Source organism: Leuresthes tenuis, unplaced genomic scaffold, assembly GCF_036924035.1.
Source record: "Leuresthes tenuis unplaced genomic scaffold, fLeuTen1.0.hap1 SCAF_11, whole genome shotgun sequence".
NCBI classification, from domain to species: Eukaryota; Metazoa; Chordata; class Actinopteri; order Atheriniformes; family Atherinopsidae; genus Leuresthes; species Leuresthes tenuis.
The window spans coordinates 11421600-11437485 of NW_027325365.1; the positions used below are offsets into that span (position 1 = coordinate 11421600).

The window sequence follows — 15886 nt, forward strand, 5'->3', positions numbered from 1 at the left end:
GCAAACACCAACACGTACAAATGTAACGATGGGATTTTAGCGTTGAAACAGGCCGAGGACTTTTTGTTTTGCTAGCAGTTTCCTTGCCACATTGTGTAATAAGTTAGACATTGATTAGTCTGGGTAAACATAGAGCTAACATGGGAGTTCAGTCTGTATCCATTTTAATAGAGCAGGATTTATTTTTTAATAAACGAACGAACAACTGTGTGGGATGTACTGTATGTATTTTTACTTTGACGTTTTCAGAGGAATCTTACGGCGGTTAAAACGTATGAAAATGTTGACATTTTCTACAACATAGGCTTCAAATAATCTTATACTGTTGGAACATGTCAACTTTGACCAGCATATAAACATGTGTTCTTAGTCATTGACCCGTTTAGTCTCTTATTAGCATGAAAAAAGAGCAAACCTGCCTGCTGCTGCTCCTATTGCATGTTATTGATGACGACTCTGAACAGTTTCCACGAACAAGATGTTCCTCAGACATACAATTATGTGCTGAAACGTTCTGTTGGGCCACGACATCATGCTTACGCTTACGCTTAAGATTTTTATGTTTTTGCCCTGGAAAGTGTTCCCCTTTTGCCATCCTTCCATTTTCTATACCCACTTAACCCAGCTCAGGGTCACAGGGGGGCTGGAGCCTATCCCAGCTGTCATTGGGCGAGTACACCCTGGATGGGTTGCCAGTCCATTACAGGCCCACACAGAGACTAACAACCATGCACGCTCACTCCTACGGTCAATTTAGAGTCACCGATTAACCTGACATGCATCTTATTAGATGGTGGGAAGAAGCTGGAGTACCCGGGGAGAACGTGGAAACTCCCCAGCCAGGATTCGAACTGGGAACTTGGAACTTGCAGGGAGGTGACAGTGCTTGTTCTCCTTTTTCTTCTTTCAAAAATCCAACCGCTTTTTCTTGGACTATAAAAACTGCACAAACCCTCTCATTTTCCACAGTTCTTCATGAAAAGGCATGAACTTGTACGGCACATTGGATGTAACCCAGCATTTGTTTGTCTTCCCACCCAAGTCTTTTTTTACCCAGAGCCAAAAAGTATCCACCTGAATCAGAGGGTTTCATCCTCTGGACACAGCGACTTCTTTGTGTCACCACGGAAATAAGGCACGCTGTGTGACTTACACAAAACAAATTTTAATGGCAAGACATAGAAGGAGCCGAGCACTTATCCGCTCCTGAGAATGTGATGTTTAAATTATAAAAAGCAGTGATTAAAGCTGACAGGAGCTGTTTTCATGGACATTGACAAAGTGTGCAATTCTGCCTCAATCCCTCCTCCTTCTTCTACTGTTATTGACAACTACAATCGGTGAATCCAGCTGCCACCTTGTTAGTGTGAACTCTGGCAACACATTTCAGATTTTTTTTTTTTATGTGACATTATTACTTACAACGCGAGAAGACACATACTTACGCATGCCTGCTTTGCAGCTTTCAGTGGAAACACAATAAATAGGGTTCATTGTCACACCTACAGCAGCTATCGTACGTACAATAGTTTATTGTTAACTCTGCTCTGCTCACTGTACATCGAGGAGATGATAGATATCATGATCTGTTTGTACACCTTAGGCCTAACTGTGCTAACTGTATATCATACTGCTGTACATACATTATAAGCATGTAATGCAGGCTAACTTTGCTTTTAATAATGTTCAGTGACACTATTGACTGCTAAAGGAGTGACTGCTTGGGCTACAGCTCTAAAGTTTAGAATTTTCAAGCCATAGTATATTTGGGGAAGACACCAAAGCTTTCACTGAACTCGTCTTTAGCGCCACATAGGAGTAGCGTCTCTGTTTATCTGTCCACATCCTCACAGTGACCGTGTCCTCTGTTCTCTGAGGCAGCAAGCGTTTAAAGTTTCCACTAAAGAGACGTGAACGTAAAGCATGAGCTGGAGCATAGTTTTTGTACAGGTTAAGTCCAAATGTGCAGTGTTGGAAGTCCATATTCATTAAGGCAGATAGATGTGTAAACAGTCCTGACACTGAGCAGGTTGTCTCTTGATGTGTATGTGCACACACACACACACACACGCACATGCACACATTGCAGACCAGAGTGTGAGTGATGCCCGGGGAACACCTGCTCCCCTCAGCTGGGCTAAGTTAGAGTTTTCCGTGGACGTTCGCCTCTTCCTCACGTCCTTTTCTTCAACACACTTCCAAAAAAATGTGAGGAAAAGCTCAGAGGAACTGAGCAAACGCCTCGCTCGGCAACAACACCTGATGACAGCACAGGTGTTTCCTGCACCCGCAGCCGCCTTACGGGCTGTACGGTGGCGGCTTCTCGTCAGGGTGGTCGTGAGGAGGAGAGTAGCGAGGTGGAATCATAGTGGGCCACAGGTGACTGGTTCCAGACTGGGAGTCATCTGACAGGCCCGAGGAGTCAGGGAACATGTAGGAGCCCTGCAGAAAACAGCAAAGCATTGATTAGAGTTATTTCTGTTTTCTGGATATCGACTGACAGCATTAAATATTTAAAGAAAAAATAAATATATATATATATTTTATTTAAATCCCATGAAAATATATCCAACTAACAACTATTCTCTGTCACAGCTTATAACTGTGCCATGTAGCTCTACTGTTACAAGGTAACATGTTCCATTACTATAAGTAACAAGCACTGTTTTTTATGATGAATCAATCCCACATCCACAAGCTTACTGATACAAATCTGGTACTGAAAGTCAAATTTTAGGTGCAGAATATTGATCTAGATATGTCCCGCTGAGCCACAACAAATTACGATGCTGTTCACATGCAGGTCTGATGCGGCCCTGTACCTGCACATCGTAGGCCGTGTAAGGCGGCAGGCAGGGGGCAGCGCTGCGATATGGGTTGAGGGAAGTGGTGGGCCGAGGGGGCTCCGGGCGGACCGGAGCGGCGATGGCCTCTGGTTCAGATGAGCTCTCTGAGGCAGCAGAGGGTGTCTGATGGAGAAGTGAAACATGTTAGTCTTAATAGCAGTGCTGTGCAGAAGTCTTGAGCCCTAATTTCTGTACATATATTTGAAGAAAAACAGGAAATGTTTATTGATACTTAAACATCAATGGAAATACAGTATACAAGGTAAAAAAAAAACCTTGTTTGTACAATTCTAACAAGTTTGAAAGTCACTATTTGGTCTGAGCACCTTTATTCTTCCACACAGCCTGAGCCCTCTTCAACAAGCTTTCTTGTAATTTCTTTAAGTAGTCTCCAGGCTTTTTGAAGGATATTTCAAAGCTCTTCTTTGGATTTTGATCATCCCACACTAATGTTGAGGTCCAGACTCTGGGGAGGATTCATCCCTAAATAAGACCTGTTGCCACTGATTTTCAGTCCACTTCTTGTGTCATCTGGCATAGCTCAGCCTTTTCTCCTTTCCCTTCCTTAAGAATGGCTTCTTGACAGCCACCCTTCCATGGAGACCATTTCTGATGAGGCTTCAGTGAACAGTAGATGGATGAATTGAAGGTCTTTGCTGGATTTTTTTCCTTGTTTCCTGAGTACATCACTTTCAGATGCTTTTCATCTGCTGCCAATTTTCCTCAAATCTTGAAAGACACACTATTAGGAGGGTTTCCCAAGGAACCGTTCTGATGTCATCAGGACCAAGAGTCAAAAAAGAGAGGCTGGAATCAATGAGACTGGAAGCAGGAGTCTTTAGTGGAGAGTATTCTTTAATACTGTTTCACCATATGGTTTCTGTAAGGAAAGTCCAGACATACTGGTGCCATGTTGACAGTATTTTCCTATACATCTACTGGTACCATAAATCCTTCAAAAGTCCTGCAGCATCAATCAGGTCTGGCTTATTCCAAAACATACTATCACACACTGCACACCATGCTGAGATATGATAGATACATTTTTGGCATCTTTGGAAATCACCTCGTTGGTGCAAAAATACTATTTCATGTCTGTCAAACTATCTTTGGCCGTCTACATAGATGCAGCGAAAAATGGGAAGAAATGATTTGCCTTTGTGGCAGGCTGCTAGTAACAAAGCACAGTTTCTTTGTAGCAGTTTCTTTGTTAAGCTGTGTGTTTTGTGCCTTTTTATGCCTAATTGTACCATAAGTCAGTGTTAGTGATTTATTCCACGTCAGGTACAAGAACTGGACTGAAAATGAGTGAAAGAGCTTCAACAAGTCTGGAGAACTATTGCTCAACACCACCTTAAAGATGAAGCCTGGTTCCTTGGAGAGAAACTATAAAGAAATGAGCGATGGATCAAGACTTTCACAGTATTTAATCTACCCAGGCTATTAAACACCAGATGATTAAAAAGACATTAACATGTAGCGAACCACCTCTATCAGCTAAGGGATTAATGCATCATCAAAATCTAATTTGACAAATCTGTCACAGTGATCTGTCACTTTTGTGGGTGAATACAGCACATACCAAGTCTTTGAAGCCTCCGAGGACAGCAGCAGTAATGATGCCCAGAAAGAGGGCCACGATGTTGAGGATGGTGGCGGACCACAACAGGTGGTAGAGGTGCACCACGTCCTGGCAGCTTTTAACCTCTGTGTACTCGTGGTAGCCTCCCATAACCTCAGCACGGCTAGGCCAGTGGGTGGAACAGAGAGGGAAACAGCCTACAGTCAAGCCACAAAAGTCACTGACAGAGTTAAGTAGTTTCTAACAATGCACCTACTTCAACCAAATCAACAGGAAGCAGTGAAAGATGTGTATCAGCTTTGGATTTATGGTTGATTAGTTTAGAGAGTTTCACTGAGCCACTGAAAAGAGCAGGGAAACTGAGATGAGGACATGGATGAATGTTTGGTCAGGCAGGACATGCAGAGGAGCCTAAAGCACATTTCTATGATGGTTTTTAGGCAAAAGTCGACATCTAGATGAAAAGATAATGTACTCATCAATAATGGCGGTTATCGGTCTAAAAAGAGGGACCTACTTCCAAATCATGGATGATTTCCTAAACTTTTTCAAAACATCTTTATTCTGAAGTCCCATAAGAGGATGTTCTCTGAAACAAAGGTCAAAAAGAAAAGAAACATTCTTGTTCTAATACAATCAAGGCTGCAATGCAAATTAATCTCCCACTCAAATGACACAAAGGTACACGTCAAAGAATTCAAACAATCAAAGCAACACTGAGAAGCGAGTAGCTACTGATTCAGAGGTTCGCCGGGCGCCCGACTGCTCAGCATACTCACTTCCCGCAGTTGTAGAGGTCGCAGCAGTAACAGGTGTTGCTCTTCACGCGCAGGTTACAGGACGTGCGCGATGTCTGACACGGCACCTGAAGTCACAAATTATTTCATGTCTCTTCCCTTCGCGGTTCCTACACACTTCGTAACTATACAAGTAATGGCCACACCGACAGAGAGGGCGCTGAGGCTGAATTCAGCATTTAATGTGTGAAAACTGAGTGAATGTTTCATGTTTCTTACGTCCCGCTCAGATGCAGTCTCACTGGAGTGATACTCACAGCGGCCAGCGTACAGAGGCCTGAGGTCCTGCAAGGCAATAAGTGACACCGCTAAATATTTATCTACAAAAACACAACATCAGACACAAAGAATAAAAAAAAAAACGAAGCTTCTTTTATCTAACACATAGCGACTAATTTAAGACTTTACAAAGAAAAGTGTGAGAATTATTTCAATTTGAAAGCCTCTGGGACAGTTTACTGTTCACCATTCAATAATACTGATAAGGTTGATCTGTCGTTGCCAATTAAAAGCTGAATTGTCTCACATGATATGATGCTGACATGTTATTCAACCAATACGTAACTGACAGGGCGAACTAGTCACTGGTATTCCAGCTCATGATTAGTTGGCTCACAGCTGAACTTCTATTTCTACTTTGGATGGCCAACGAGTAGGGGCAGAGATCACATCTTCTGGCTTTTATGATATATTTAGATTTCTAAAATGTCTTTTAAAAAGAAAAACAAGCCTGGACAGATTAAAAATAAAAATTTTCTGTAAAATGTTATAAAGTTTTTGTTTATAACGACCCAACTCAAAAACTTTATTTAAATTTTAATTATACAAATATAACAGCAAATATAATACAATACATGGATGTTGGATGTTGCTATAGTTACTATAATAATAATTAATTTATCAATATTTCTCATCAATATATCATAATCCTAATAATAAAAGTTGTTGTCTAAAGTAGTTTGTCACCGGTTGACCTCGCTTTATAGGAGGTGAAAGTCATAAACACCACACATGAAGACGTTCACAACCCAAATTCCCGAAAAGTTTGAACACTTTCCAAACATGGACAGAAAGGAAAGATTTGCCAAACTCATGAACCAACGTTTCACTCCCAATAGAGAGCTGAAAGTGAGACATTTTATGATTTCATGAAAAATATTAATTTATCCTGAAGTTGATGGCAGCAACGTGTGTCAGACCCATGTTTCTGCTGTAGCGTCCCGTCTTCTATTAACAACAGTCTCTAAACATCTGGGAATTGAGGAGACCAGCTGCTGGACCTTTGGGAGAGGAAAGATGTTCCATTCTCGTCTGATGTATGACTCGAGCTGCCAAAGAGTTCAGGGTCATCTTTGTTACATTTAAAATGTTTTCAGCTGGTGGAAGCTCAGTCCAGCACCAGAACTCTTCTTCTATGAAGACGTGCCGTTGTAATAGATGCAGTATGTGGTTTAGCATTAACATGCTGAATTATTCAAGGCCTTATCTGAAAAAGATTTTATCTGGATGGAAGCATGTGTTGCTCTAAATCCTGTAAATACACTTCAGCCCTGATTGTTCCTTTCCAGATATGCAAGTTTCCAGTTTCATAGACACTAATGCACCCCCACACCATCAGAAATGCAGGCTTTTGATCTGAGAGCTGATAACAGGCTGGGTGGTCCCTTTTTAGTCATGGGGATGTGACATCCATAATTTGACAAGTACATAATAAGTACACAAGTATTTCAAAATTTGATTTATCTGACCAAAGAACAGTTTTTTTTGTTCCACAAATTGCTGAACTTCTGTCCATCTTTAATTCCGAGAGTCCGCCAGTCATTTCACTGACCAGCTGTCTATTAATCAAATCAGTTCCAACATTTTTCTCCAGCACTTTTTATTTACCCATATCAACTTTTATGAAACATGCTGTTTGTTGTAACGAGCTGTAAAAATCAGGACTGTGTTTAGTCTACATTTGACTCTGAGAAAATCAAGACAATATTGTGTATTGTGGCACCAATAATGTGATTTAGTTTGAGAAATAAAACACAAAGCAGACATTTAGATGAACAGAAACAAAACGTTCAAACTATGTCATTGCATCACATTGATGCTCCTGATTTTCTCTCACGCATCAGTGCGTCAGTGTACAAATATGGCTTGAAACAAAAATTTCCACTTCCTACTTCACTGGCACCACTGGCAAATAAAAACCTACTAATGGTGATCTTCCCTTTCACTCAGCCATACCCTATTTTAGCATAATTGTTTTCACTGTGCATTAGTGGTTGCTCATTGTTTTTCGACTTTGCATCACAGAGAATGACTTTCCTCTGTCACTGAATATACTGTATTTGTTCCACTGAGAGGGGTGCGGCAGCTGCTTCAGCCAGAAAGTGCATCCTCTCTCATTTCTAAGGTTTTACATGTCAGGACTTACCAGGATCAGGTTCTTACCAGGTTTTAAAATGAGGTGATGCACATCAACACATATCACACCGTGTCAATGAAAACAATCAACCAAAATGCAGAAGCAGTTTGCAGAGGCGACTTAAAAAGAGAGCACTGTCTTTACCACATGACTGTATCCGAGCCACGTCCTCTTGTTGCAGAGCTCTCTGGGGTTTGCACTGAATACGACGTTTTCAAAAGCCCAAGCATTCGCGTTATCCGAGTTAGAATCTCTAGAATAGACTCAATAAGTAAAAGCTTTTGTGATACTTACAATGTGCCTCGCTGCAAAAACTCCATCAACGATAGCGCAACAGAAGGCGGCCACCACTCCGAAGCTGATAAACACGATAGATGCCACTAACTGCGGAAGAAAACAGAGGAGCACCAGCTTCATGACTCCACGTCACTCTGTGGTATTTCAGTTTCTATTGGAGACTACACATTTTCCATTTTGACTTTCTCACACCTTTGGCTCTGGGAGGCTTTGATTTCACCTAAATACACCCACCTAACATATGAATACACAAGACATGCAACACTAATGTATACAAACGTGCACATGTGGTAATGAATGACAGGATTAGTAGATGTCGGTCATGGCAGTGGAAGTGTTGTGGTCTGTTCTCTGCCAGCATGGTAATCAACTCTTTACAGGCGCTGCCACCCTGAAACCAGCGCCACTCACTCACGCAACTCTCCTCCTGTCAGTCATCGGTGAAGCGTAACGAGCCTTCAGTTACGCCCCATCCTGTCCGCAGCCGGCTCACTTTGCAGGGGAGCAACACCAGTGACACCACACCACACGTCGAGAAGCTAGCTGGTAACACGGACCGTGAGAGTCAGTGAAAAAGGATGATTTTTACATGCTTTGGTCCTTCTTGAACATTACAAACTTTTTACTTATTAAAGAAAAGGTGAATTAGAAAAGGGAAAACAGCGCTTTTATCAGCAGGACAGGTGGTTTAACTCTTTAGATGTAAGGACGAAGATTTTCTTATGTTGGGGTTGTTATCTTGGTGTATTTTTCTGCCCCATGTTGATTTTATGTTTTAGAGAAAAAAGAGCACTGGTATGTCCTCAGTTTTTTAAGGTCAGCAATGTTTTTCTATCTATCTTTTGATAAGAAGATAGAAAGGAAAACACATCCTGTATCTTCCAAGTGTTGAAGGACTGAAAAGAGACATTTTATTCTCAGATAAAGGCCTTTGCCTTTGTATAAAGCCTGTAATAAATATAATTTTTATCTTTTATATTTGTTTTAATTATCTTACCGGTTATTTCTCTGCAGTTTTTTTTTTTTAACTATAGTGTTTATTTTCTGTTTGAATTATCATTTTAAAAGATAAAAAAAAATCTGATTTGATTTCTTTCATCGCCCTTTGTGGAAAACACTTTGGGTTTAACTTAGTTGTTTTAAGGTGACTTGACTTTTCTTCTAACTCATATCATTTGATTTTTGTTGCGTGTACTTTGAAATCTCAAAGCTCCGTCTCAGCTAATGATAATTTTTTCTGTGCTTTGTAATGTTTTTAGACCTGACAAATCTGAACTAAAGGCACAGGAGATGCTAAACCTCTCTGCTCGGAGGCAAATAAAGGGGAATTTCATTGGGTGAGATTTTTATTTTTATTTTTTTTATCTATTTAATGATCAACAGATTGGTGTTGGGCCCCTAAATCAACATCAATCAAATGTATCATCTTAATGTTTAAGAATAAGAAATGCGTCTTATTATTTTACCGGTTATCATAATTAGGCTTTCTATAAACTCTAAAGTCTTCCGGTATTTAGTTATAATCTGATGCAAACATGGATCGCAGCAGTTAGGCTTTAAGCAGAGTTACTTGTTGGTCAAGTAACACAAAAAATATGACTGATAGCTGTTTAATTTGCAAAACATTTCTGCTTTTATTCCCCGTGTTCGTTCCCAGTTTCTTCATTTGAGTGTTCGATCGCTGTAAAGACTCTTAGCTATCACAAATCAAAAATTCAACAGCAGCGATTTTCACGTTAAATAGTCCTGAAAACAGTTGTGAGGGTGAGTTCTAACATGTCATTTCCATCTGCTTCTAAGGGGAAGATGTAAAGAGTCAAACTGTAAATAACGTCATCACATTTTATGGTGCTTGCAACAACATTTTAAATCAGTCTGATGTAGCATGCCATAGCTCAGTCTGCAGTATGACTGACTGGAATTCCTGCTGCATTACGGGAAAAAGGTGTCACGACACAAACACATTCTTCATTTCGGCTCTGACAGACCCACACCGGCACCTCCCACCTGCTCCAATCATCTGCTGTTTCCTTCCACCACATTCTAGCGCAGACATCTGTCCTCCTCCACTTACACCCTATTTCTATTTCTGGTCGCACCCCCTACCCGGCCCCTCCCCCCTCAATGTCCAGGATACATGCTCCGATACACAACACAAACATCCTCAGGCCAACCGGGACTCACAGTCCGGGTTGGGTCTACCGCTCATTGCCACACTTACAACATAATCAAGCTGTGCAGGCTGTCGAAGCGTAACTGGGACTGATATGCAATTTAATAACAGCGATCTGTGACTACAGGGACAAGAGGACAACAAGCACCGAAAGTGATCTCACTGCACAAAAGTAATATAAATCCTCTTACCATCTGCCTCTTGTTCTCTATCAAATGAGCGCCAATAATTCCCAGAAAGGAGCCAAAGCCCAGCTGAAAAGAGGGAAATGAGCTGTCAGGGCATTGATCTAATATAACTATTAGGCTTTGATTTCACAGAACACCGTTGTCAAGCTCTGAGGGAGCTTCAATAAGTAGTTGTTATTAATAAATAATCCCACGTTACAATTAATGAAATTAATTTCATGTCCTACTTAACAGTTTGCCTATCTCTGTGAATTTGGTCTACGTTTGAATATCTGAACTCTGAATGTGAGGAAGCTGATGTAACAGCTGTAACACAGTGGCAGGGCAGCTCTTTAGGTAAGGCAGAGTGCTAAAAATGCTGAGTACTGTGAGGAAAACAAATGAGTGGACTCTTCACCTCACTCAACATCTAATGACAGTGATGCTAAATAATGAATGTGGGGGAAAATACCACCCCACAGGGAGCTTCAGAGATGAGGTCCATCGCTGTCCAGGAGTGGGCAGAGCTCACTGGAAACACTCTTACTTCACTGACTCTTGACTTGACTCCTTCTGAACGGGCCTGCTGTGTTGTGTCTGTCGCTGCTACCTGCAGGTGTGAATGAGCACTCACGATCACTCCGGGGTAGTAGCCTCCCACAGTGATGTTCTGCGTCCTGGTGGTCGCTGCCAGGCCAAAGATGAGGATGAGCAGAGATACAATGAGCAGCATCACTGTCACGATTATGGATTTCCTCTTCCTCCTCTTAAAAGAACCTAGAAGTGCAAGAGAATAAGTGAACATTATTGCTGGCATCATACTGTGAGGCGAGCAGCGTAGTGATTTAATTAGAACATGATCCCGCTACTAAGAATCAGCCACAAACACTGATGTAGTGGGAAGTTAGTAAACATATTCGTGACTCAACCCTCATTACTGTGGCTCCATCCCTTTGACCACTAATGGACGAATCTTTTGAGGTGTCTCGGAGGGAGTTTTAAAAACAGCCAAATATGCATCTAATGAACTGTATTGTTTGTGCAGCTTTACAAGAGGAATGGAAAGAAAATGACTTTTCAAAAGCATCCCAACAGCATAAAATGACTCAACTTCTGTGACGCTAACTTGTTGAAATTGTAATATTAACGATTATCTAACAAGGTCCAATTATTGTCACAGAAATCCTCACAAATGCGCACATATTGTACAACTCTCACAATGAAGCTGAATTAGAAAACATGTGAAACTTCAGAATTCCTCTAAAAACAAAATACTTTGTTGCTAATGATGAAAATATGATTAAATGTGATGTTTTACTTTTACATTATAATTGGTGGTTTAGTGCTTTAAAGACATCCCTTTCAGATACTGCTCATCTGCTGTAGATAGTTTTTTTAGGCCTGACTCTTCTTCTTCTGTCCTCCACTTGTCCAGTTTCCTCAAATTGTCAGGGACACTGCACACCAGATGTGGCAAGTTTTCAGCTAATAGCGCTTGTTGCTGCAAAAATACCATTTTATATTCAGCCAAATTGAGTTATCTTTGGCGTTTTTGTAGATGCACAGAAAGAAATGGCAACAAAGTGCCAAAAGATACAATATAAAATTGGTTCTTTGCTAAGTTTTAGGTTATGTGTAGACACAACACTTTTTCATGTGAGGTACAACATGAGTTAAAAAAGCATCCAACATCCAGAGGAAAACTTTGAAAGATCTATTGGTCAACACCACTTTAAACGACTGCATTAAAGACTCTTAGAAGCTAAACATGAAGAAATAAGGACTTATGCACAGTACTGTACATAAGTACTGATGTCAGACACTAATGAGCTGTAGCTCAGGAGGAGGAACAATGGGAGGGTTGGTGGTTTCATTCCCAGCTTCTCTGTATCCCTTCGGTCCACAGGTGTGCGAATGTGTATAAAAGAGGAAACCTGTTACGGGTGAATGTGACTTGTAGTATAAAAGCACTTTGGGTGGTCAACAAGACAAGAAGACTGCTAAAATAAATACAAACCATTAACCATCTTCATCACATTCTCTCATGCTCTTGTTTCAGTAATAGTCCTGCTTGCATCTTTCTGTGCAACAACACAACATCAGCTGTCCTCCATCAATCTTGTTTCCTCCAAGTAAGGTTTATTGTGTCATTATACCCCGTTTAAGACCTCACAGATCAGCTAGCTCAACTGCACTCTGTTTTATGAACAACTGGAGGCCAAAGATGCACTTGAGTGCTAATGAATACTGATGTGCAAATGTGGAGGTCAACAAGAAAAGGCAGTCTGCTTTTGTAAACTTACAGATTCAGTGTCAAAATGTGGACAGGGGGGAGAAGCACACAAGTTGTGGGACTAGTGATCCACAAAACATTACCAGCATGCAAGCTGAGGTATATATTCGAACAATTATACTGTGACAAGATTGTACTTTCAGTGGTCTACATTACTACTCTACAGCCAGTTTTCTTTGCTGCTTATATAACAAAAACACTTCTTCTTGCATCGTTAAATTAGTGATGAACCCTCGATTTTAACACCGTGTTACCTCACATCTGAGGGAGCATTTCACCCGATGTTGAAAAAAGAAAAGGGAAAATGTCTGAAGCTCATTTCAACTGTGATTTAATCATGTAATTTCAATCAGCCATGTTCTACTAAGTCTGGACTATATAAAATACAGCCACTGTCCTTCCCGTACATTACTGGATCGTTTCATTGATTTCCCTTTCAAGGTAGCTGCCAAGCATCTTGCCAAAACCCTGTGCGGCAGGAGACATCAGAGCCAAACATAGAGACTGATGTGGTTACTCAGCGCCGCCGCACCTGCAGTGACGCGCTGCGGCCTGGACCAGGAAAAAAACATACCCGCCTGGTGATGCAACGAGTGTTTTAGTCTGATTTTATAAGGGGGGTAAATGCCGTCAGTGTATTCGATAACATCTGTGGATGATCGCTATTGCTGGCATTGGTGTTTACAAACCGTTAATAGGCACCTTACAGTGTCCCCGCATTGCAAATTTGTCCAATTAGCGTTTTATTTCATTGATAAAAAACCTGCTGCAGAAACGCTGGTGACCTTGCACACACCTACCCATGCTTGTTTCAGAGAGAGTCAGCCCGCTGGATTGAAGGCTGTGAGGCGGTGGAGGCATGCTGGTTGGACGATGTGTTCCTCACCGATCCTCTTGCAAATAATAATAAAAAAAATAATTAAAAAATCAACAATCACGACACAGTGTAAATGAGCGATATAAATCTGAAAGCTAACGGGAGACAATCGTAATCCAACGCCGACGATGTGTTCACTTGCTGTGGCATTCTCTGACAGACAGCACCGTTCCGTCACGCTGAGCCCGAGTCCGTCTCACTGACATCCCCACGGCGTCTGTCGGTCTCAGTCCTCACGGTGTGTCGGTGTCGGACAGCAGGTTGCTGGTACTGCTGCTGGTTGTATGTGCGCATGTCACACACATACTCTAAAAACAGAGTACTCTGGCAGCCGCTACTCGTACTCGTATTGAAGCGGTGTAACGATACCACGTCCCACTACGTCCCTGAACGTAACAAACGCATTTCTCTCACTTTCCGTTGCAAATATGTTACATATTTTGTCCACCGCCATTTTAAATATAGTGTTAATACAATGATTAAAACCTACGTTCAAGGCAACAGGATGGCTGATGATAACTTGAGGAGATTGAACCAATTAAAAAAGGGTAAATTTGGAATCTAAATTACTAGGCTACCGTAGAGTCTCAATACTTAATAGACAAAATAGCTAACCCAATTAGTTGATAAAAATTGAAAAGTAACGGTAATATTGTGACAGATCACCAGCTTACATTTATGTTTATGTATTTAGCAGACGCTTTTATCCAAAGCGACTTACAAATGAAGATATAACAAGCTATATAAAAAGCTAACAATAAACTACATAGAACAAGGCGCATCATTAAAAGCAGCTGTAAAGTATTAGAGTTTTCGGAGGGTATTTTACGCGCTTTTTAAAATAAAAGGTATACATATCTATGTTAAAGTAGTTTTCGTAGATTTGGAGCTACTCTGCACTGTTCGGGGGAAAGTTGGAGCCTCGGATGGAGGCTTCTAGCGCCACCAACAGTTACAAACGCAATGATGCGTTCAGGGACAAGAGGACGTTGTGGAAATAAAATATAACTCACCGTTATGCTGCATTCACGTGTCGAAACTTGGGAAGTCTTAAAGACACTTTGGAAAAAGAGTTTGTTGATCGACTCGCCAAACTAGCTAACGGACTATACGACATTCAGTGTGTCTTGTATGTGTGACTTAATTTGTGGCTGATGTTATTTAGACGTATGTGAGGAAAAAAACTTTAGATAAAATGCAGCTTTTTGATGCTGTTAATTAAAGTCACAAAAATATAGTTAAGATGAATAAGTTATGTAAGTGACAGTAAAGAAAAAGGGGGAGGAAAAGGGGGCCTTATATCTATTACGTGTGTTTGACATATAAAACATCAATAGCTAATATTTTTTTGTATTGCATATTGAAATGTTTCTGTAGTGTGCTTAATGTTTGTGTCATGTTTAAATTTGTATTCATTCATCGAACTGAAGCATTTTCCCATAAAACAGATGTTGTCACTGCTTATTGAACTAACTTGGAAAATGTAAAATTTGCATAGAACCACAGAGTCATCAAAGTGTTTTTGTGTAGCATTCAGCGACATCACTTGATTAGCCTATATTTCAGAATATTGTGTAACTATGTAACACAAACCGGCCCCTAATGAGCTGCATCTTGTCAGTACACCACAGCCCTACTGAAAACCCTCCGGTTAAAAAAAAAAAGATGCAAAGTGAATGGGATGCACGTGGCCAGCGCACATGCAGCTTGTCGTAGCGACTCAAATGCAGATTTTGAGGAGAGAACACGGCTTGTGGACACTGTGGGAATATGAGTATGCAATTCCTTGCAAAATACTTCTTGTAAGTGGCGTCGTGGTGATAAAAAAATGACTGGCTCTATACTGTTAAGTACATCCACATTTGCACACAAGCACGTTTTTGCCGCGCAGATCTCAAAGGACTGATTTTTCCGTGACGCATTTTCTCTTTTCATGTAAAAGTCCCCCTTCTCCCACTTTTACAGGGGGGTAACAGAGCGTTACGTGACCGGAGTGCAGATTGGATCAGGGATGAGGACTACTTGAACTTCAGCAGAGCAGAGTTTATGGTAACCAGTTGCTCTAAGATTCAAGATGTGTCGACAACTGGATCAATGCGTATGCATCAGCGGGGACAATATCCAAGGGCGTTGGGATTTAAGTTCTGATTAAATTGTGGCGAATAAAAAAAAGATCAGAAATAAACAGCAGTCTTAACAAATACACGTAAATTGCTCAGAGGTCGGTGTGTGCAATATGTAGCAAGGCAGTGACTGACTGTATCTTGTGTTGGGATAAGCTATAAATATTGCATTCAGGCTTTATTTCAGACTCAGCCCTGCTTTGCAGACAATGAATGATGGTGTGCGTGTACAGAATGCAGTGCCGTGGTCCAGTGTGCTGCCAAAACGACCCTGGGACCCAAAAAAAAAGCACTCTCTATTTCAACCCCGGTTTT

General features: G+C 41.1%; 1 protein-coding gene across 2 annotated transcripts; it reads right to left on the reverse strand.

Moving 5' to 3' along the window:
- Positions 1–198: 198 nt before the first annotated feature.
- tmem255a (transmembrane protein 255A) lies at positions 199–13779 on the reverse strand. Of its 2 annotated transcripts, none has more exons than XM_072395411.1 (10): positions 13372–13779; positions 10913–11055; positions 10303–10365; positions 7936–8025; positions 5445–5510; positions 5208–5293; positions 4946–5017; positions 4429–4591; positions 2823–2969; positions 199–2442 (listed from the first exon to the last, which is right to left on the reverse strand). In XM_072395411.1, the coding sequence occupies exons 1-10, from the start codon at positions 13430–13432 to the stop codon at positions 2299–2301; spliced, it is 1035 nt and encodes a 344-aa protein (XP_072251512.1). In that variant the 5' UTR covers positions 13433–13779; the 3' UTR covers positions 199–2298. The 2 variants fall into 2 exon arrangements, with proteins under 2 accessions (XP_072251512.1, XP_072251511.1); XM_072395410.1 differs by having other exon boundaries at positions 4429–4596; positions 4945–5017.
- Between the last annotated feature and the right edge of the window lie 2107 nt (positions 13780–15886).